At 47.2% G+C, this 24,531-nt stretch overlaps 1 protein-coding gene across 1 annotated transcript in view; it reads left to right on the top strand.

The window, feature by feature from the left end:
- Window positions 1-23,709, top strand: part of LOC119398692 (uncharacterized) — an 81,691-nt gene extending 57,982 nt beyond the window's left edge. The window contains exons 2-3 of the mRNA XM_037665521.2: window positions 4,996-5,076; window positions 19,591-23,709. Of these exons, the coding sequence (XP_037521449.1) occupies window positions 5,008-5,076; window positions 19,591-21,264 (1,743 nt within the window). The 5' untranslated portion in view covers window positions 4,996-5,007 and the 3' untranslated portion in view covers window positions 21,265-23,709. The remainder of the gene's footprint in view (window positions 1-4,995; window positions 5,077-19,590) is intronic.
- The last annotated feature ends 822 nt before the right edge of the window (window positions 23,710-24,531 follow it).

Below are 24,531 nucleotides of genomic sequence, written 5' to 3'. Positions count from 1 at the left end.
GAGGTCGTGCGCTCTGCGGTTTTGTTTGCCGCCCAAAGGAAGGCGCTGCAGGGTCTTGGTACAACGCGAGCGCAAGATTCCGAGAGTGGCTTGCGTTCTGCGCATGCGTCCTGGCGGCTGGCAAATTTCTTGGGTCCCCAATTCTAAAACTGTATCCTGGTGTGTGACTGATGGCGGCGCTGCGAACGGCGCCTGTATGACGTGAGAGCGGGGATTCGCGCGCTTTCGTCTGCTATGTAGGTCCGGCGCCGTGTTGAAACCACCGTTGTGGTAAATCTCAACAAAAAGCAGTTCAACTGGTTATCTTGAGTATAGTGGCGACTGACGCTGTTCGAACAACCGTGGGTCTGCTTTTAACGTTCATTTATAACGACAGCTCTTTGGTTCTTAGAACTGCGGCCACTTGTCTCCGTGGCGAGTGCTGCGCGATGGTGAAGTACTGATCTGTGCCTCATTGTACTTCGTCCGCTCGTGGAAAGCTTTCACAACTATCGTAAGGACCCAAAGCTGAAGAAGAAGTAGATAGTCAAGAATAACAGAGAGCTGAGCTAGTTGGTACGTATTCATTCTAAAAAGAGCCAGGGCGTGCAAACACGGACACAAGAAAGAAGTCAGGACTGGTGTGCCGGCGTTCGTGGTGTCCTGACTTCTTTCTTGTGTCCGTGTTTGCACGCCCTGTCTCTTTTTAGAATGGATAGTCAAGCTCAGAATGGGAAAGCGCCCCACGCCTTCATCGACCGTGTGCAGCAAGCACTTCGCGGACAGTGACTTCTGCTACCCACCTTACGCGCCACTCTTAGGTAAGCTTGTGTCCGCGTTTAAGCACCTCGCCAATACTTAATAGGCGACTTACACCAGGTGCGGTGCCGTCCCACAACCTGCCGCGAAAGCCCCTAGACAAGGAGCCGACGACGCGGCCTCCGAATCGCCTCGCAGGAAAGCGCGCCTCGTGAGCTCAGCTGAGCGGCGCAGGATATCTGAGACTACGGCTGCATTTGGATGGTGTACATACGTATTTTACTTATGAAGGCAAGCGCGCGCCTAGCGGACTGCTTATCATAAATTCATAAGCGAAACCTGTTGCCGCTGTTTAGTGCACATTCTTTAAAAGTTTTCACTTGAGGCAGTGCATAGAGACACATTTTTAAAAGCGGAGTTCTTTAAGGTTTTCGTTAGGCTGCGTGGCGTGAAACTCGACCCAGCTTGCCTTTGCCACGTTAATCTCTGTGGCCCTGTGCGTGGTATAATGAGCGATTAACTATTTCTTATATTCTAATACCCATGCGACGGCCCTGTGCGGTGTCAATACGAACTACAACGTAATATCGTTGTCACTGAACCAACATTACGGGACATTACGGGACATTACGGGACATTACGGGATATCATTGGCATCGGCAGGGGGGTGTGCAACAAGGCGGCACTTGCTCACTTGTTTGCAGGACGAGAGCTGCGACGGTGATGCGATCTCCGTTGACGGTCTCGACCGCGCATTCAACAACGTGGCCTGCGTCGTACACCGCCTCGCCCTCGATGAGGCACCGCGACCTTTCACAAGGCTTTATCTACATACTTGTAGATGCTGGAGAACGGCACGCTTACTGAAATGTCGAAAGAAACACCCAAAATAATTAGTATCGTACGGCGGAAACACGATAACGAGCGAGAACACTCACACATAGTTTCACTTTCTTACCAGCAATGCGGTCGGTGCCATCGGCGCACTCGTCGGCCATCCGGGGATTTCTTGGCCCTGTCAATTGGGCCGCAACTAAAACAAATTCAAGATTACACTCGAAAACATTCGTTGCATGCGTTAGTTGACAGTCGCGAGGCTGTTCGTTCGACAAAGTTCCCGCCTGAAGCAGACGATTCGCATACAGGAGCAGCGGCTGCTGCAGCGCGGTTGAGAGCGGAGTCCCCGCTCTGATTTCACACGCGAGAGGGCGCCACACCAAGATCTCGAGGCCAATAGTGTTTCGCCGGAGTTGGGACGTGCGCCTTCGACTTGTACTTTGACATACAGGGCGTGGTCGAGCGTGCTCGTGCGATTATCCCTTGCGGGGGAGTTTTGTACGTCTTGTGCTTTCACCGCAAAGTTTGCATTGAAGCTATAGACCACACGAAGGTCACATTACTCGCTGCAGCGGCCGCGTTTGCGAAAGGAGTGGTCTGCTAGCTAGAAGAGCCAATGTATAAGGGTTAGTTGAAGTAACAACTTTGACAGTTCGCGCTCGTCCTATGTCTACCTGTGCGTTCTTTTCGTGCCTCCTTTGTGTTTGAGCAGCGCGCTGCAAGTGTCGAGCTGTGACAGTTGTTAGTTCGCACTCGCCTTATGTGTTTTCTTTTCCTGCGTCCTTTGTGCTTTAGCAGCGCGCAGCGAGTTTCTAGCTGCTTGCCGTTCTTCCTGTGACATTCCAATTTCTTGCTACCGCATTCATTGCTTCGCCCTTGAGGCGAAACTGTCACTTTTTACCAACCAACCAACTTCACTGTGATAATACACGCAAAAAAATAAAAGGCACAGTTTGCATTTAAGAAGGGGTGAAACTTGTCTTTGGCACCTGTATGCAGCAGAATGCAATAATAGTTTAATCTCGACATGTTTGCTCGAAAAAAGAATCAACAAGTTGAAGGAAAACTCGTCTTGTATCCGAGATTACACAAGGACATGAGGTACACGCTTCATTGGAATGCTTCGAGAAAAGTTTTCTTGTTTATTCATTGAACTGATACTTAGCGACGACTACACTTTAGCGGCCGAACATGCACCATGAATTCATAGTGCTCGTCCATGTCGAAGTGCGCTCAGGAACTATGAACGAGCGTCATTTGTGTAGTATGGAACAGCCATTCACACTGGTTTTGCAGCTTGGCCACCCGAGTCTTGGCACGCAGTGTCACAACTGACGACAGCCTCTTCAATCTTTTGCAAATCGTGTAGTATAATCGAAGGTATTCATTCTACAAATCTGGGTGTACAACACGGACACAAAAAAGAAATCAAGACATCAAAGACGGGGTTTATGGTGTCTTGACTTCTTTCGTGTGTCCGCGTTTGCACGCCCCGTCTCTTCGAGTAAATACTTACCAACTAGCTCAGCTCTCTGTTATAATACAAGGTTTTGCAAGCCTGTGCTCCTCACGAGCCTCTCGTGACTTTAAAGATACAGGCTGAAGAGAAGGCGCTAGTAATAAATCTTAAAGCTCCCTTTACAAGCGTTGCTTCCATGACCGCATTTAATTCAACTTAGAATGGGTTTAGAAAACATTAAAATAAAAAAAATAGTGCGCAGTAAATATTGGTCAAAAGACATGTCTACGTTAACATAGGACTTATTGGGTCTGTCGTCGTTTAAGGGCCCTTAATAACATCGATGATAGATTTCAGTTTATTTAAACGAAGGCACGCACAAGTCACTAAAGGAGGAGAAATACAGAAAAAGTATTATATGACAGACGGTCCTTGCCATGGACGATATAGCTAAAAAAGTGAAACTTGCGTTAAACTTACATATCTACTTCCTGTTGCAGGAGTTGCTGTGCAGAGATGGAGTGTGGCCCGGCTACTCCATTTTTCTATGCCATGCAAGAAAAAGATACGAGAATTAGTCAAAATGCGAGAATAAATAAATAAATAAATAAATAAATAAATAAATAAATAAATAAATAAATAAATAAAACTATATCAAACTAGCAATTAACAACATCTCAATAAAGTGTTCAATTGCGTCTGTTAATGACAGTACTCGAATATGTATATACACCTTGTGATCTTTACACATTGCTGCAAGTGTCTTTCACGCACTATGTAGATTATGTGTCTAAGCAGGCACACACTTTGTTCTGAGTTCTATCCACAGTACAAAGCATAAGCACGTCGTTTCGTATGTCATCGAACGAGACTCTGCATCGCGTACGTTTATCTAGCTCTATGTCCTTTGAAAAAAGTCTTATGAGAAAACGTTTGCCTTTTGCTACAGGTGCCTTGCTGATCATGGTTCACGTAATGTTTGCATTGTGATGACGTGCATTCTCTATATTGTTTCTGTGGACTACGTTGAGCTTATCGCGAGGGATATCATTGAAATTGAAATCCATGCGTAGGAAATGTTTTTTTAAAGCGTGTTCGTTTAAATCTTATGTAACCGAATTTCTGCGATGCCTACAAGTGGCATTTATAGTATAGCATAGGAGCTAGGCGACAAAAGTTTTTGGGCCATTGTTGTTGTTGAGAATTGTTGCTCAAAGGAACTGCAAGTGCATGAAAATAAATTTGATACGCCCTTCCTGATAGGTAGAACTTAAAATGCGAGGTTTAACATCTCGAAACAGCACAGGGGTTTATGAAGGCTGTTCTCGACCCGACGTACTATGCTGCTACGTTTGTGCCGCACTAAACGCCACACCGCAAAACAATCGCTGCGTCATCCCTATACTGCATTGGGTTCACTAAATTTCGGCAGTCCTCGCGGAAACACCTGGTTCACTCGTGCTGCATTATCTGCCTACAGGTGCCTCAAGGCGTGCGCTTAGCGACTATCGGGGCTCACTGTGAAGCCGCGATATATAAAAATACCGGTATACAGCAGTACTGCAATGCGCGTTCCCTCGTCCTTCAGAATGGGTGCTCGGTTACTTGGCATGATCGAGTACACACCGCCTTACTGCTTCGCAACTCGGGTATATACACATACGGGGCAAACGTGTTGCCGAGAGGCTCCAGCTTCCTGCACCTTCCTGGGTGGAGCCACCTGGCTGAGCTAGCGGGACCTCTAGTCGCGTTCAGCTTCTGCCACTTTTGGACCAAATAAAGTTGTCACTCACTCACTGCGGAGGCTCGTTGGGCAGTGGGGATACTCCTTGTTAATTTTAATTTTTTTTTCTTGGATAGTAATGGAGATGCTAGCATCATGCAGTGAAAAGTGCGTGCTGCTGCTTATCGCGCTGAGAAAAGTGAACATACCGTAACCCAGGTCTTTCCCGCTGGCGCAGGGAGGAGAAGCGATGCCCCGACCGTTGTGCCTGCTATTCTTCCTCCTGGTGGCCTGTACGTGGCCCCTGCCGCATCATCAGGTGAGTTCGCGTGCCCTATACCAGTCACGTGATATGCTTTTGTGTGTGTGTTTGTGTGTGTGTGTGTGTGTGTGTGCGTGCGTGCGTGTGTGTGTGTGTGTGTGTGTGTGTGTGTGTGTGCGTGTGTGCGTGTGTGTGTGTGTGTGTGTGTGTGTGTGTGTGTGTGTGTGTGTGTGTGTGTGTGTGTGTGTGTGTGTGTGTGTGTGTGTGTGTGTGTGTGTGTGTGTGTGTGTGTGTGTGTGTGTGTGTGTGTGTGTGTGTGTGTGTGTGTGTGTGTGTGTGTGTGTGTGTGTGTGTGTGTGTGTGATTACGAGCGTGCGTCGAAGTTGTGTCATCTGCTGCGAAGCCAACGCAGAAGCAGAAACCAAAGTATTTTTCTCGATTTTTAAGCACTGGATTTTATGAGCACAAATTTTTCGCAATATATAGGAGACAGCCTAAGTTGGAGAAAGGACGAAAGAGGAGGCAGAGACAGGGCAATAATAGCAGCCACTAAATTTCCTGTCTGTCTTTCTCAATTTTGTGCTATCCGACATGATAATGTAGATGGAAGTGAAAGACAGTGAATTATGAGAACTCCGAATACACGAGAATAAAACTTCAGATCGTGTCTGATGTTCTGACGAACGGACTAGTCTTGCAGAAACGCTGGCACCATATAGAAAAGGGCTCGGCGCTTCCGCAGTCTTGTAGTATATTGTTACTTAATGTGTTGTTCGGGCTTAAAGTTATCTGGCCGAAGTGTGATGAGGCACCGTGAATGCTTGTGTTATATTTTTTATTCGAATCTTTGTCCCGTGTCGTAAAACGATCGAAGCACGCTACTTGTGTACAGTTATTTATGTCCAATCAATACTGTTATGCGTGTCATTAGTTACGTTCGGTGATATCCAGCAGGACTAATAATGATTGTTGGAGTTTTACATCCCAAAACCACAATATGATAATGAGGGACGCCGTAGTGGAGGGCTCCTCAAAAATTTTGACTATCTGGTGTTCTTTAACGTGTACCTAAATCTTAGTACACGGGCTTCAAGCATTTCCGCCTCCATCGAAAATGCGGCCGCCGCGGCCGGGATTCGATCCCGGGACCTTCGGGTCAGCAGTCGAGCACCGTAACCAGTAGACCGGGCTAGTCCAGCAGGACTATATAGTGCGGATCATACATAAATTCGCCATTGAATGCCTGCTTTTGGACATAAAGCTTACGGCAAACCTCCGCATGCCTTTTGAATCCAGAGACTCCAAATTCGATTACAGGATAGCTTTCTGGAATTTCGTGGTAACTTCGACTTCTGTTTTTGGGGAGAAAAAAAAAATGCACGCTGTCAACTGCTCCTCGAAGAGTTTGGCCGAGATATCATAACACAAATCTATAAAGTGCCGCCGAGGTCAGTGTGCATGCAGGCTCCTGTCTCTCTGCTCAAGCCGGAACATGCAGCCACGCTACTCTGCCGTTAACTTAATGGTATTCAAATCACAAAGTTGGCCTGCCCCACTTAGCGTTAAGGGCGGTGGGAAATTCTAGTGTCCAGTTCGGAGACGACGTGAAGCGATTTTTAAATAATATGTTTGAATACACCCGCCCATAGATATATAAGACACTGATAGCCACGCCTTTTTTTAGGCCTTGCGCGTACATTCCAGGTCATACCTGGCTACCTGCAACGAGTTTTAAGCTTCGAGGGTGAGCAAGTATAATGCCTCTGACTTGCTTGGTCTCGATGCTTCACGTACCATGTGTTCAGGTGTATGGCGGCGGCACTAGTTCTTAGCACCGAAATGCCAAGCATTCTACGTGACGTCGTGGTAGCCTAAACGAAGGACCAGCTTTTTTTTTTTTTTGCATCGATGGACGGAAGTGAGGAGATATACATACGTTCTCTTTATTAAGAAAGGTGATCTTTGCCTGGGTGAGTACGTGCGTGTTTCGGCGTTACACGCACCCATGAGAATTGTTGTCGCCGCGGTCACGAGGCCCGGCATCAGCTGTAGTCGTTCATGATCCCTTGATGAAGGGTGCATGCGACGCGTTTCTGGGAACTGGGATCTCACTGCTGTCATGCCCTGATGAAGCACAACACTTGTTTAACGGGCGAGCTGAACAAGCTCAAGGTTGCATCTATTAACTACAAGAGAGGACGCGTGTATCTTTTTTTTTCCTTATGTCATGAAGATTAAGAAAACCAGTAATTGTCAATTATTGCGTTTCATTATACAACAGAATCAAAAACGCGTACTGAGCAGGCCTTAACGCCACATAGTGGAACGACGCAGCTCAACCCGCGGTGCATGACAAAGTTTTGTCGATGGCACACTTCACCTGCGTGTATTCGTCATAAGCAAAAAAAAAAAAAAAAAAAGAAATGCAGCAAACAACCTTTTGCTGCCTTTTGAACATCGCAGAAATATTGATACGATAAACAATACGTATATTGTGAACTTTTGCGGTGTTTGGGTGCCTCCGAATCTGTAAGACCAGCGCCATCGTACTCAGTAGTTCGACCTAGGAAGCATTTCTAGAATAAATTATTTCTCTCTCGGAGTATGGATTTTCGAAAATTTTCATATTGTAGAAATAATCTGAACGTAATGCAGATACACTTATTTAGCGGTTACTGGCAAGCGACGCTTATTGGATGAGCGACTGCCCATTTGCACAACAGGGAGGGAACGACGCTCACCAGAGTCGAGGAAGAATTCTCCTCTTCTCGAGCAGCCGCAGCACTGCCAAATCTAGTTCATCTTTCACAGCCAGGACGCAAGGTCGATGCAGGGAAAAATGAAAATAGGCGAGTTTTTTTTTTTTGGTCGAAATAAGGGCCGCGGATTGTGTACGCAGTATAGTTATTCACCAGTTCGATAGGCTCATTCCAATCAGATCATTTGTGTAGGGCTGTAACCGGACTTGGCGTAAGACCCTATATTAGCGTTACCCACATAGCTATTTCGGTTACGTGGGTCACGGAGGGTTGGCGCATTACGTGGAAGTTGGCACATAACGTTAGGTTATGTAACCGCACCTTTAATTGGTTGCGTAGAACAGGTGGTAATACAACGTACAACGTGATCTAAACTTCTTTTTCGACGGCATGCTCTGTGCAGATTTAAGGAGGCAGGAGCCAGTTAGTTCAAGAGCTGCTATCGGGTTGAGGCCCCATTGCTGTTTAGTTTTGCTTGCGACGAGTTTATCTAACGCGTCAGCCAGACAGAGGACGCGCTAAGACGAAACAACCGCAAAGGTATCCTGGTCGTATTTTCTCTAGGTTTCACTACACTTTCCTATAAATTTCTCGGCGATTCATACAATGTTCGTGCTCTAACGAACGAAAATAGAATAGAAAAAAAACTGGTGTGTTCAGTGTCGCATCGCAAAGGCTGGCCCAACCCATATTGTGGTGTACACTTCCTAAACGACCTGAGGAATCCTAGTAGATTCGTTTTTACTTTTCGTGTTGTTCATATTTGGTGTCACCAGAGTAAAAAAAAGAAAAGGTAGGCCACCAGAGTGGCTGACCCGTGGAGCCGCGACTCCGTGTCTGTCCGTGCCCTGGCACTGGATACGTTCTCATGCGTGCACCAGTATAAAGTGGCCGCATCTAGAAATATAGTCTCAGGGAGCAGCACCCAAGCTCTGGGAGTGTCAAAAGGACAAGATGGGGCGAACTTCCGCTGCTCGACTCTTTCTTTCTTTCTTTCTTTCGCTCTTTTGCCGTAGATTATCTTTTCTTTCCAGGAAATGACTGAACACGGAAGAGTAAAAGACACACGAAGTGCCCGGCATGCGCCGCGCGTGCAGTGTTGCCGAGGCGCTGGGGGACATTACGTTGGAGAGAGGAAAATGTTGGAGAATAAAATAATAACAATAATAATGCGCAACCCTTTTCAGCCCCCTCCCCCCCTTTTTTCTATCTTTTGCCGGAATTAAGAGTAGCAAACGCGACCTCTTGAGGTGAATGTGCATAACGCCGCCTTCACTTCTCACTCGTAGAAAGAGACGTATACGGCATCTCGATTTTGTTATTTAGATTCTGTGTCTGCGTTCTTTTTTTTTTCTTCTTAGAAGCCGCTTAATGGAGAGAGGAGACGGGTTTCGCAAAACTGGGCAACCGAGCGTGCAGGCGCTTTGCAGCAGTTCTCCGTGCGGTCGGTCTATCGCGGAGCAGCCGCTGAAAAGAGAGAAGAAGAAAAGTAGACGTGGAGCTGAGAATTGTGCAGCCTTGAACACAGTATAGAGCAAAATGGAAGCGATCACGAATAAGAACGTCGTACAGGGAGTCGCGATTGAAACATTAATTGATGGAGGCTGCTGTGCGTCTTCCCAGCGTTAATGTGCATATCGCGTGTCACGGCTCAGTTTCCGCGTCACGCTCAATCAATTTGGGAAGTGAGGCGCGTAGGGAACACGTGTAGTACAGACAGGTGGATCGTTATTCGCGCGCTCTTTATTCTTGTCTTTCTCCTATACGTTACTGTCATCAGAATATCGATTGCTTCCGACGCCCCCATTAACCCGATTCTGGTTTTCTAACGCCTTAGGGGCAGCTTTCGGGGTGAGGCACACTTGGCAGTTTCATTGTGTTTCGGCGTCGCGTGCAGTGTCTATGGCACGTTCTCACACTGACATCGGACGACGGAAGTCAGGTTTACAAAGAAATGCTTCTCACACTCGGAAATATACCACTTACAAGCGGCATACGTATACACATATCAGAGCTTTCTATATGTAGAGAGCGCGGGAGCCATGTGATGCTGTGTGACACACCTGTGCGTCAGAGTTACCGGAGACGACGGCGGCTTTTCGACAGTGGTGCCACATGAGCAAGCCAGCCGACACATGGCTTACTTGCCCCGAAGCGATAGCGGCCGGTGCTTGTGAGCGACTGCTGAAAATATATGAGACATGATCATTTGAAACGTCAGCAAAATCGGCGCAGTCATTGTGAAAAGTTTCTAAGCCATTTAGTAAGCGACAGAATCGGTCCTTTGCCTTCGTCCACGTCTGGAGCTTCGCGGGGCGGTAAAGAACCAGCCACGGAGCAGCGGTTGTGTGTCTTCCCGAGGATGACGTGGGCAGCGTGCATGTGTCCTTACGTGTCCTTCTACACTAGAACAATGTTCAGTTTCAAGCCCCCATCTAGCTTTTCACTCTTACGCAATCTAGGACGCCTTTTTTCTTAATATCCCTTTTTTTTTGCAAATCGTAGAACCAGTTAATGGCCCCGCGGTGGCACTGCAGTAGTCATCGCCCCAGCGATGATTGCTCCTGTGTGGTGGAAGCGGCAGTTATCGGTTCCAGTGCTATAACGTCCGGGTCGCCGCACGGCGCGACTGTTCTCAAGTTATCGTATGTGCCTCGCCCCTTCGTAGCTACACCGTTCAAGGCCGTCAGTGGCGAAGTCCTCACTAAGCAAGAGCAATGGACACTATCCTATAGATGTTACACCGTCTGGGGCCTCTCGTAGTTGCAAATGTGCCGCTATTCAGGGTCGACCTCGCGCGGCACTTACAACTCCTGCGATTCTCGGTCATTCATGCATCTGACCATGCTAACTGTAATCCTCGCAATCCCTAGCGGCCTGGAACCCATCAAATACTATACGCGTGCATGCATGTCAACTTACAGCTATATACACGTACGTTTAACGGCAGGTGGTTGTTTTGAACCCACTTTCAGGGTGGGACCTACGTATTCCGTAAATCCGACCCCGCGCAAATCGCGTCACGTTACGTAAGTCACGTCGTATCTACGTGTTCATTCCGTTACAAGGATTATCTCCAACGATTATCTCCAGCTAGTGTATCCGTCTGATCACTGGCGTCTGTAAAATATATAATCTTTCGCCAACTATCTTTGGCGGCGACTTTTTTTGTTATTTCAGGTGCGAGTTTTCTTATTATGATGTAGCTTTCCACATAAAAGGGGCAGAGTAATGGGGATATCATTAATGTTCAGTGAGGGCCCAAAAACCAAGGAAACCTTCCATCAACTTTGAAAAGCAAGTGTATACAGATATTGTTTGAATTACCCAGCTCCTTTACATGTGAGCAACAGTCACCACTACGTACTACCTGCCTGATATTTCAAATAAAAATTTTGTCTCCGATGTTCACCAGATGAAGACAGAACACAACTACTTCGAGTCATCCTGTATATACCCCTTGGGGGAAAGGCATGCATTATGGATCAATCAATATTAGGCAGCTCATTAGTGGCGCCGTTGAAGCACGCGTGCCTATATTTCTCTGCAGGAGAGGACTTGAGTGGTTCGGCATCACGAGCATGTGCCCGCAAAAGCCGGCAATGAAGCCGACTGGCAGAGAAAAAAAGAGCAGATACTGGCAAGAAAAAGTGCAAGAATAAAAAAAAAATAGGCAAATGATCATGCCAATCAAGGTCGAATGGGCAAAGCAGCACGAGCGCATGCGTGCTGCAGGAAGTGTGTGTACGTGTTCTGTCCGCCGAGCTACCGAAAGGCCGGTCGAGTCTGTCTCGCTCGTCTTTAATTGCTCTTTTTATTTTTCAAGGAGCGCAGCTCACGTTCCTCGAAGAACGTTCGCATATCTGCGAGGCCTAGCATCCGTGTTCCGCATTTACTACCATACAATGCGCGGATGTCGCGCGCGCAGTCTGCCCATACACGCCCAACTAACAGTTGAAAAGCAGAAACGTGGAACGTCGCGGTTTTTCAGGCGTTCCGGGATTAGGAGGTGCTATAAACTCGCATGCGCAATTTTTGAGTAGTCGACCACGTGTGAAGGTGGAAAAAATAGCCGCCGCACTTCACTGCGTTCGCAAGGCTCAGGTTTCTGTTTGACGCACTGCATCTTTGAGCGCAACGCCCGTGAAAACGCCGCTCGTAAATTACATGCGACTGATGGAACCGGCTTGACGGCATGCAACAAAGATGCTGCTGGCACATGCCATAGCAGGTTGTGAACTCGCATGATGCCGAACGCTAATGCTGTGTTTCGTGTACCTGTTCCCGTGCTTATGTCCCCCCTTTGAGAAGCTATTATGCAACTTTACCACACGTCCATGAACGGAAAAATGACCACTTAGCCATGTTTGTCCCACACTCGTGCATGGAGTTTAAGATAAGACGAAATGTGTCACGAAATGGCGAAGTAGTCCCGTGCGATTGTTGCACATGGTCTTCTGACATCGCTCTCCACTACAGCAAATGTATACGATTCTGTGCACGAGCTAGAAAAGGAAAACGAAAGGGTAGAGACAGGGCTGGGCAAAGATACTTTGAAATTGTATCGCGATACGATACAAGATACTCAGGCCAGAAGTATTGGAGATACAGATACAAGATACTGCCACAATAATTGTATCCGATACGATACTTGGCAATTGTATCTTAAGATACTTCGATACATTCTCAAATTTGTTATTATAGATCAATATAATATTTCAGCAAACGCCTATACACGAAACTGTCTTGTTGAAAATTTCTTGACTGTGACCTATTTCGTTTCACATGAATGAAATGTCTGTTAGTATCTCAAAACTTTTGCCCTTCTTGCTCGAAGTACATTAGTTGCCTTCTAAACTTATTGGGGCTTGTTTTAGCTTCTTCTCAGGACAACTCTTTTATACACTTCGCTGTTAGCGGTTCTTGCTTGTCATTTTTGCAATTAATGGGAGTCGCTGCTCAACTTGCCGACCAGATAGCGGGTTGCCATATAATCACAATATTATTATTATTATTATTATTATTATTATTATTATTATTATTATTATTATTATTATTATTATTATTATTATTATTATTATTATTATTATTATTATTATTATTATTATTATTTGATTTGTATACATACATACAAGCACAGGGACACAGAGAAAAGAGGGAGAGAGCAAGCTGGCAACTGCCACCAAGAGGGGCACAACGCCTGCCTGCTCTTTCGGGAGGAGAGAAGAGACAGAGGAAGGGAAGTTAGGAGGAGAAAAAGAGGAACAATAACGTCAATAAGAAGCCTTCGCACGACGACGCAAATACCGGTGTCGACTTTTACCTTGTTTGCACAATACCGTATATTCGGACAGGTGCACAGCAGCAACAACGCTGGTAGACTTTTTTTTTTTTTTTGGCGGGGGGTGGGCGCATGGCGTATACGGGGTTTGAGACCATTCGCTAGGGGCCTGGCCGGCACACATGACCGTCTCCTTCCCATTTTTTTTTTCTAAATAAGTATGCTCGTGAGCTACACAGACATGACTGGTCTCAAGCATTTCTTTCGTGAGGAGCATGTGTTCACCCTGTGCTGAAACATAACCATGAAGCAAAAACTCTATATTTCAATCCGCGTCCAGATTTCACTCGTTGTATACATCGGCACTGATGTTTCTCGAATCCTGACTCCAAATCCCCTTCAGAAATGACCTGTATATGAGATATGAGAGAGGCTTCCTTTCAAATGGCAACGTCATTTTGTTCAAACTCTATCCGACCCCACCATCTTCACTGTCCCAGCCCTTGGAGCTAAATTTCGCGACTGCGGCCCACCGGCTATGAGCTGAGTCTGAGACCCCTGGTGTATACGTAGATGACGTAAAACAGCAATGAATTTTCATGTTCTACTTAGCTGCTAGCGTAAGGGATTCTTTGTTTATACACTCACTAACGTGCAATATTTTAGCAATTTTTCTTCAACGAGAGAACATGTGCAACACAGAAATGTCTCAGACGTATTGTATAGTTGCACAAAGCGTCGCAGGACACCGCCGCTATTCGCGCTCTTGCCGCTTATAGCTCCCATTACGTGGCGATTAGTAATAAGAAAAATATTTAAGACCCAAAACAGGAAAATAAATATAAGTAAAATATAGATGTGGTTGTGTATCAAACATTCACATTGAATGAGTACAGAAACACAATACACACGGCGCCCTTAATAGCTATGAGCATGAAGTCTTATCTGTTGAGACAATAGGAAATTCCGTGCCTATGGAAAATTGCCTGAAACGGCTCGTTGGGACGTTCATGAGTAAAACGGAGCATTCAGTAAAACAACGTTTCTCGAATCCCCTAACATCTTTAAGATGGCTTCTAATGATTTACATTATTATAATGCAAACTCAGTTTCGCTATTTTCTTAAGCGGTAAACAGAATATTTTGTACTCTAAACTCAAGGCACGCCTACATAATTATATAATTGCTTTCAAGATCGCCTTGGCAACGTGTAAATGTCTAAAGAGTAGTAGAAATAAAGCAGACAGAAAAACAAAGCAGAAATCTTATTTTGGGAGCGCGTTACAAAAGACATATACCGCAGTGACCAGACCGGAAAAACAGTGCAAAGACCTAGGTAATGTATGTGATGCAAAATGACAGCTAAGGAAGCACTTGTGCTAATAATCAAACTATGATGTCATAAATTTTTGAATAAATGTAGATGGAAGTGAAAAATATGGTACGCCAAGTTATTTTCTCTTAGGTAAGCGCTTGCTCTATTAGATCTAGCATCAGTACCAGTGGTGCTAAAGTTGTTGGAATCTTATTTGCATATACGTTAATTCATTGCATGCAAGTCAAACTTACATGCACGAGATCTTTGTAACTGCTGATATGTAAAATCCATGCGACGCAAAGCAACCCCATTCTTGCACGCATCACATTTCATTACGGAGCAAGACTCAAGAGAATCTTCAATAACGACACTGTAACAACATCAGAATTTGCGCGATAGACGCCGCACGCAGTGGAGTACGTGGCGCAGGACAGTGGCTAAGAGCAAGTGTCGCGGCATTGGTGCAACTAAAAAGAAAAGAAATCGAGAAAACAAAAGGTAGGTGGGCTGGGCGTAGACGTCCGCGCGCTTGTCTTCTGATCTTCTACCGTCACTCGATTACTCTGGCGTAAAAATAAAATAAAGTCACTGCCCTTAGGCTTATTCAGATGGCTTAGTGGCAGCAGTACCAGCTTGAGAAGCGGAGCTTGGCCAGTGATTATTGTGTCGCGCGGTTGTGTTGCGATAGAAGTATCTTGTATCTTAAGATACACGATATATTTTCGAATGTATCGAAAATACAGATACAGATACTCGTCTTTCGAGACGTATCGCGATACAGATACAAGATACCCAAAGAGTATCTAAGATAGTATCTAAGATACATGTATCTTCGATACTGCCCAGCACTGGGTAGAGACAAGCGCAAACTTTTCATTCGCGATACCCATGAAGATGTATACGTGTATAACGCGTGGTACGTAACTTTGTGCGATGTGTGATAACCGTTGTGACGAGTAGCTGGCCTGCAAAAGCGTCCACAGTTACCTTAGCTGTCGTTTTGCTGTTTGGCGTTAGGATCATAGTACACAGCTTAAGGTCGAAGTTAGATTACCGGTCGCATTCCAGTTGAGGCGAACTACGAAAACGCCCATATTCAGAGATTTGTGCGCACATCGAAGAACCCCAGTTCGTCGAAATTAAACCGATCTAATCCACCGTATCAAAGGACTTGGCAGTGAACAAGTAGGTTCGGATATGCGTCATATCTCAGACGTAGAGCAACGCCTGTCCTAAGTCGTCAACACCATATATATGCCATCTCATTAGGGTTAAAATTACCCGCTCGTTTGTTTTTATAACCTCTGGACCACACACAAAGAGCAGATGGCGTTTTCAAGTTAGTGTTTGCGCTCACAGTGTTCTATCCAATTGCCTTCACATATCAGTGCTCGATCAGGTATAAGACAGAGCCAAGTAAGGTAGGCACTAATCACTCTTCTTGTGGCCGGAGGTTATCTCTCGCTGTGTGCGCGCTTCTTTCAGCCGGCTATGCACGCACCGCGTTATTCTGTGGCATTCTTCTTCATCAAGTATGCGCACGCCCCGGATAGAGTCGATAACCCTACCGTGAGACACGAAGGTCAACGCGAGCTACAGAGCATCGTGCATACAAGGCAGTGCCGATCGGCGTCGATCGACGCGGGGGCGTTTCCACATCGCTCCGTATATATATATATATATATATATATATATATATATATATACACCCATGTACAGTGCGCGCATTGCATAGAAGGTCAAACTAAAGCGTCACGTAGGTCGGACTGCCGCCATGAATCCACAACTTTTTTTTTACTTGTTTCTGCCGTCCACGCTTGTACAAACTTCGCGGCGCGCACAGGAATTTTGACACGGCGACCTGTTGCCCGAGCTGTTCTTATACCAGCTATGGCGGCGCACGTGCTTTGCGGCTGGAAACACGGCAGCCGGCGCATCCCCTCAGTCACCTTGCCAACAGGGTCAGGCGAAGGCCGCTCACCGACAGCCCGCGCAGAACTCGTGGGCCGTTTGACCCGGGCTGCCGCCAGAGGGAAAAACTCCTCCTCCCCGTCCATTCCTATAAACAAAAAAAGGGGGGGGGGAGTGGAGTGGGGAGGCATGGTTAAACAGCCAAATTCTTGCGATGGCCCCACTCAAGCGCCACGTAACGGCAGCCATGGCCCGAAGGAGGGACCGGTGCCCTGGCAGTTTGTCTTCGCCGGATTCCTGTAAAACGAACTCGGGTATTTGGCCTACACGGCGTGTCACGGTTCTGTAATGTGATCGAAGAGGGTTTATTCCTCACGGCAAGAAAAAAAAAGAACACGAAGACTAAAAGAAATGGCTGACGACTTATTTACCGAGATGACCGATCTCGCGCCGGTCCATTAGATGCACGCGCGGGTAACAAATCTGCCAGCACGACTCTCGATCCGATCGCTAGATGCTTGCGTGTAGTGCTATACAGTGTGTATATATATATATATATATATATATATATATATATATATATATATATATGAAGTAGAGGCTGGAGCTGGCGCCAACCATTGACGGAATCGGCGATGTGCGCGTATAGCCAGAAGCAAAGATTGAGCACCGCAGATCGTCAGCCGTGTAATGTATATACGTGAGCGTGTAAAATAACCGTCTCACGTTCTGCCGCGCTACAGCGCAGTTGTTTCCAGCACGCACGCGTGCGTGACCGCGGGCTAGTCTCGAATCGCCGCAAGGAATTTTTTTTTTCTAGGTCAAACTGGGCGTGAAAACACCGATTCGCGTGCCTTATATGCCCCGATTAGCTCCTCGTTTTGAAGCAAATAGTGCCGGTATGTAGCTTATCGCGGTGAAATGCGGCAATTCAAGGATTTTAGTGTTATCCGTGAGTTGTCTACAGGCGTACTGGATCTCCCACGGTTTATTAAATTCGTTAGGCTTTCTTTCAAATGCGCAAAGAAGCACCGCGGAAAGCATCTGTGAGGTATTCAACGAGACGGTGCGCGGACGGAAAAAAGAAGATATCGCTAAGCGCAGAGGTTTCTGCTGGTCTGTGTGCATGCATGTGGCCGCCTTTACAAGAAGAGAATCGGAGACAGAAACTCCCCACAAGTAATGTGTGCACCGCGTTCATACAATTACCGGAAGCAATTATCCCGATCATCCACAACCACACAGCGACCTCAAAATGTGTGTCGCATAAAGTTGAAAGATACATGTCGTTTGGTTTGCAAAGCTTTTTTTGTGTGTGTGTGAAAAAAGAGCAAGCTGGATTGCAAAACCGAAAAAAACACGGATCGCGCACCCGTGTCGAAAAACGGCGCTACGACCATTCAGCGCCGTCATCTGTGTGTAGACAGACAAGAAGAGACACCACAGGAAACACGGGTCGCTTAAATTTAAGCTCTGTCGCTTTAGAAGGTGAAGGGCGACACGGTCCTCGGCACGAAGAAGGAAGTTCGCACGCAATCCACGCGGCTACCGTGGGGACACCATATCAGTATGCGAGAAGGCGCGTCCTTTTAAAGTCAAATTTAGCTTCACGGATATTTGTTTTCTTCTTTCTCTTCATATTATCCAAATCCGTAAAGGTGTTGAAACACGCATGACATGTTTACTGCTAAGTAACGACGAGGACTGCGAAAAAAAAAATAATAAAACACGACCAGCAACATGGGTGGCGCTGCGGGATCTAAGAGCGAAGCACTTCCGCATACGCGTAGCTTGCGGGGCAAATATTGTGCGGTATACGCGTGGTACGCTAGTGCTGCAAGCCCAAGCAAAGAAGATGATTCATGCTCCTTCCTGTTGAAACTCGTACATTGTTGCCCAATTCTCGTACCAACCTGCGATTAGCCAGAATAGATATCTGCATGCACCTGACTGCGTCAACCGGTAACTCTTTTTGCGCCTCATGACATTACCTGCCTGCAAGTTGGTTCTAAAGAGAAAACACCTATATCACCCCATGGTGTGCATAAAAAAACCACCTAATCTGCCGGATTTCCCGGGGTTTTTTTGTTTTTATTTTTTTTAACTGAAATATCAATTACTTATCTTGGTCAGACAATACCATTCGGCCAACTGCAAGGGATTCTAAACAACAAGCTGCAGGGTTTCACGTTTCAAAAGGTATAGGAGATGTGGGTGCATGCAATCATCAACCGTAAAAAAAGTAACATTGTCTTTTTTTCTTTCTTGCAGCGAGATATTCCACGTGAAAAATGTTTTGCGTCTTGCTTGTAAGAAAGAGCACGCTGTGAGCGATTTTTTGCTTTACTTCATCTTCGTGGCAAAGGAATAGCTGCACACGCTAGGTGGAATGAGAATCGTTACGCTCATAAGACACCTTTCATAACGTCATTCTCGCGAAGGAAGCGCTTCGTTCTTGCCGACACTGTCACCATTAAAGCACATGGCAGGTCCAAAATTTTGATCGACTCTTAGAAGTTGCCGGGGACACATTTCATAATTAAAAGACTAATTCGGCCGAAGTGTGCGAGTCTCTACACTCACGCCAATGCGATATTCTCTATGAGATCGAGTGCCATTGGCTATCATGCCAGCCTACGCGGACACGCCCCACTGTGCATTACAGTAAGTGCGTGTAGTATGAACCTTGTGGTCTTCGCGATGACGCGTCATTGCGTATGCTTCCCAGACGCATCTCGCGCGCGGAGAAAACAGCGAAGGTAGCACGTTACTATTCGTGCAAATAGTCATGCTGACGGCGTGCTGCGGCTTTCTAACATAATGTTCAGAGTACGCACAAAGTTTTCGTAATCCTCCCATCAAATTATATCCAGTAAAGTTTGCTCAAGCGCCCAGTAATGTACTTTGTTCTCAAAGGGAAAGAAACGAAGAAAGAAAAGCAACACGATTGTATTGTGCGCAGGCAATATGTGCGTCGTATACAAATGACAACAATGAGGTTATGAAAACTGCATGAAAATGTTAGCACAGGAGCTCTCGAAGTAACTGTATACTGTCACGGGGCCGTTCTGCACAACTAATATACGAATATAACGAAAATACAATGAACTTGCCAAATACAAAGCAGTAACCAATTTCAGATATTTATTAAAAAATTACAATGACAAGAAAACAACGAAACATTTAAAATAAACACGAGAAATCGCAATACCATTTACCGTATTCTAAAATGCATTGTATTACAGTGTATCGTACAACGTACGCGGATGATGAGCAAAGCTGGCTTTATTTCCGTCTCGCAGGTGTGGGCCAAGGAGATCGACAAGGCGCAGGACCTGCAGCAGGAGGAGACGGCGCACATCCCGGCCGAGCATCGCGGGGGCGGTGGATACGAGCCTCCCGAGCCGCCGCAGCAGCGGCCGCACCACGAGGCATCAGCGGGACACGTGGCCGCTGTGCCGATCATACCGATACACGACCACCACGGCGACCACCACGCAGTTGCAGCTGTGGCACCGCAGGACCCGGGTGACCCGTGGCCCCTGGGACGACCTGACATGCCACAGATCAAGAGTCTCAATGTCAAGTGCGAAAAGAACCATATGAAGGTATTCCTTGAGTTCGACCGGCCATTCCACGGCATGATCTTCAGCAAGGGCCACTACAGCGACCCCAAGTGCGTGCACCTGCCGCCGAACACGGGACACATCGCCGTCAACTTCGACATATTCCTGGGCAGCTGCGGCATGTCGAGTAGCCAACAGGGCGGCTACGACAACCTCGGAAGCGGCGTGTTCATCGAAGACACCATCATCGTCCAGTACGACCCACAGGTGCAAGAGATCTGGGACCAGGCGCGTCGGCTACGTTGCACTTGGTACGACTTCTACGAAAAGGCGGTCACTTTTCGTCCCTTCAACGTCGACATGCTGGACGCAGTGACCGCCAACTTTCTCGGAGACAACATCCAGTGCTGGATGCAGATCCAGGTGGGTAAAGGACCTTGGGCCAGCGAGGTTGCCGGCATCGTCAAAATAGGCCAGACCATGACCATGGTGCTGGCCATCAAGGACGACGAGAATAAGTTCGACATGCTGGTGCGCAACTGTATCGCGCACGATGGCAAGCACCAGCCAATCGTGCTGGTCGACGAATACGGATGCGTAGCGCGCCCCAAGATCATGAGCCGCTTCCAGAAGATCAAGAATTTCGGTGCCTCAGCGTCGGTCGTGTCGTACGCCTACTTCCAGGCCTTCAAGTTCCCGGACTCGATGAATGTACACTTCCAGTGTGTCATCCAGGTGTGCCGCTACGAGTGTCCCGAGCCCAAGTGCGATGGGGACGCGGCACTGGGCGGCCACTACCTGCCGGCACCACGCGACCCATCATCGGCGTACTCGGAGCAGAAGGCACACTTTGTCAAACCGTCTGAGTCGCAGAAACAGACCGTCTCCGTGACCAAGAAACAAGGCGCAGTCACTGTGTCGACCGACCCACCAAAGGAGAACCCACCACCGGTCTTCTATAACAGACAGGGCGAGCAGCTGCCCAGCGACAACGATGTGGTGCACTCGAACACGGGCTACGCGATCGCGCACACGGGTGGCATGCCACGCTCGCACGATGCTCGGCGACGCCGGCGAGAGGTGGGGGCGGACGCGACCGACATCCAGACACAGAAGGTAATCCAGGTGGTGGCGCCGGGTGACGTCGCCTTCAACCTGCCTACGGGAGACAACGACACCCTCGTAGACGTGTACAGCAGCCGCTCCGCGACGGCTGACGGAAACATTTGCATCTCGCTCCCCGGCTTTGCTGCGGGTCTCATCGTGCTCTTGCTTCTGCTCATCGTATCCATGTTGGTCGCCTCGTTCCTCTTCGTGCGCGTACGCCACATTGCGAACAGCAAGAACCACGACCAGATCATCTCCTACGACAGCCCCGAGTTCGTCAAGGTGGCCATCACACCTCAGTGAAGACGTCACGCTCCTCGCCAGTGCTGCGATTCTTGCGTGTTCCCCGGATGCTCCCACCGCACAAGCATGAGCGTGGAAGACGCAGGCGCAGCGTGAACGACAGGCCGTGGGGGATCGTGAGGGCTTGTGGCTTGAATTGCGGTGTGGCAACTGCCTTAAACTGAGTAGGAAGAGCAAAGAACAATGCGATTGAGCTGACTGATCTGCCGCGACAGTATCACTTGGCCAGTCGCATTTAGACTAACAATGTCGAACGTAGCGGCGAGGAATAGTCCCTCTTCTTGCCATTGCCTTACGTCACGTGACTAGCAGGAAAGCAGAGCCAGCCAAATGGTGCACGAAAGGAACGCATATGAGGTCGCGGGAGTTTTATGATTTTTTTCCCCTCTGCGGCGTCAAATGCCATACGGTCATGAGAATATCATTTGCTTCGGGCATTGCTCTTAGAAGACACTGCATTGCAGAATGACAATCATCCATTCCTGTATACAATAAGGCCCTCATCATCGCTTTTTGTTGCAGATAGATGACAGTAGCTTAGATGGCTTCGTACCCAGCTTTTACTCCACATACCTCACAAATTTCCATGAACAAAATTTTTGTAGAATAGGTGCTGATGCAACCGCTAAATGAGAAGCTGTGCTTTGAGACAGGAATGGCAGAACCAGTTGTAATATTCTGTAAACGCAGCGTCCGATTTGTGTAGAATCGGTGAGAGCGTCATCAAGAAGACCATTTTCTAGAGCTGATAAAACAAATGGCAACCACATATGCCATTGCCTAAGATATGCGTCGTTAGCGCTGTTTTGTGCTCAGGTACGCAGGCAAAGCATTTTGGCTGTTCTGGAAACAGCATAGCTGCGCGCGCCACGTTAAAGACGACGGCTTCAGTTTCGCTGCTGCCAGATCTTCATGCATTCAGGAGAATATTAGTCATCCACTGACGCCCACGCGCCGACGTATATTTCCTCTACCCCCCCCCCCCCCCATTTTTTTTAAAATCTTCTTTTGTTGTATAGGCGTCCGCTATGGCACGCAGTGTGCGACGCGATAGATTTGCAGTCTTGCCCGTCCGCGCTTCTTTTTTGTAACATATTTATTTCGTGTTGGCAATACCACCATGATATTTTGTTGTTGCAAGCGTACGCGTATATCCTGTTGTTGAAGTTGATGGACACTAATCGTCAATAGTGTTGCACCGTGGGACCTGGACTCTTAGTTTTACGGCCTTCTTACTTGAATGCATTGTTCCTGGATGTGTGTGTCTGCGTGTGTTTCTTTGTTCAACGCTTTCTTTCCTTATTTCTTGCTCGGAGTTTTAAGCCAGCGGTACGTACCGAAACTTATTGTTTTGCATACTGGGAAAAAAAAAAGACAGCAGACACGGGGTTCTGTCGGCGCACTTTATGGTACGGCCATCCAGTGGGTGTACCTTTAAGAGCACGGGTGCAGGCAAACGTCACAGCACGGTTCACTTCAACCAGGCTCCTCCAGATGCCGGACCAGAGGTAGTGCTACATCTATATTGCACCATTCCACGGAACCACTGGGAAGCCAAGCGGATTCCGAAGCATCATCGTTGTGCCGCCATCTTGACAGGCATCGAAGTTTCTCCAGCACTTGTCACGGCGTGCTCTCCGTCCTACGCATGCGTGACTGGCGGCCTGTTATTATCGGTGAAACAACCACTCGAGACAGTCGCTCTCGTTTTCGTCTCACGGGGCATTGTGTGTCTGTCTTCGTGATATAGAAATGGAATGAACGCACTGTCCCAGTCACACTTGTTTGGAACGCTTTTGTTGTCCTTAAAGGGCTCGTGGAAGGTATAGGCACTGCACTTGGGTGTGGACGTTTGTTATTACTACTTGAACACTTGGCGAAGCCTTCTCTTTACTGCTAACAGCTGTTGGAAAAAAAGTCTCATGTTCCTAACTATCGACCGACAAGCAAGAATTGCGTGTTTTTTAGCAAGTGTGACAGGGACGACGGACGCAGAGTTTCTGATTCTTTGCCAGGCGATGAAGTACGGGTACGGTCTCCGAAAAGAACCGCGCAGCTGGTTTCCTGCTGTGTACCCAGTCAACTCGCCATCTGTACAGCTTCTCATTTTTTTTCTCTCTCTCTTCTACCTATATATCTGTCCATGTTGCACCATGCATTCAAATGCCCTGCAGTATGAAATGTTTACTCTGTTGTACTACACAGAGCAGAAACTGGGCTTGGTGGGAATGATGTTTAAGTTCTTTATTACTTTTTTTGTTGCTTTAAACAGTCGTACATGCACTTCAAAATGATTTTGCAAGGTTTGTAACATGTCTAGGTTGTCACAATGCCCAGTCGAGCGCTGCTATTTTTTTTTTCGCTACGAGCGTACAAAACACACAGTAGCGTCTTAGCGCCATGGTGTGGTGACAAATGATTTTTAATAAACGTAGAGACAAATGACCCCAGTGGCCTTTTTTTTTTCTTTTATGCTCAGGCGGGCATACTTGGGTCGCTGTATACAAGGCACAACTCCCAGACTGATGGACTTATGCCTTGAACGCCCGAAGAAATGCTCTGCAACGTTTGAGTCTTAAGATCCTTGATGCGACGCATTAATGTTTGTTGTAGAACCCAAGATAGGGACGAAATGAAAATTGTTGTTAACTTGACCTTTCGGGCAGAATTTCCCGAGTGTTGTTCCCGTGGTAATTAATGTAGTGCACTCCTGCATCCGTGCATTCTTCATTTTTCACAGTGCGTCACTGCGTCTTCAAAATTTTTTTTGTGTGTGTGTGTGAAAATTCTTTGTGTGTATGTGCGAACATCAAAGCCACTCTGCTTGTTCTTTTGCTGTGAATTTTTTTTTTATTTCACGCTTGCGTTGGCGGATTTCACTCTCATATCCGAAGGACACGGACCATCGCAAGCGTGTGTTGTTTCACACCTCAGCGCTCGCATATACTGTGAGCAATCTTAGCCCACCATATCTTTCGGCAATACAGGCCAGATGGGCACTTCATGAGAGCCGACTCCGACATGCGGCGCCCTTGCAGCATCTCCTGCTCCCCGAAGCTCTGTAGTGTGATAATCGGCGTCCTCGCTACTCACAGCTTCGGAAATCAGAGGAAGAATTGCTGGAGTCTGACACAATGCAGTTACGCAATATACAAGTTGCAGTCGCACGAGCCACAAAAAGCAGGAAAGATAACGCAGCGCAAAAAAGACGGAACACACCGAAAGACGAACTGTATCCGTTCGTACTTCTGGGTTTTCCGTCTTATT

This window comes from Rhipicephalus sanguineus, chromosome 1, assembly GCF_013339695.2.
Source record: "Rhipicephalus sanguineus isolate Rsan-2018 chromosome 1, BIME_Rsan_1.4, whole genome shotgun sequence".
Classification (NCBI taxonomy): Eukaryota; Metazoa; Arthropoda; class Arachnida; order Ixodida; family Ixodidae; genus Rhipicephalus; species Rhipicephalus sanguineus.
Note: the sequence above shows the minus strand (reverse complement) of the source record. Positions and strands in the feature narration are given on the sequence as shown.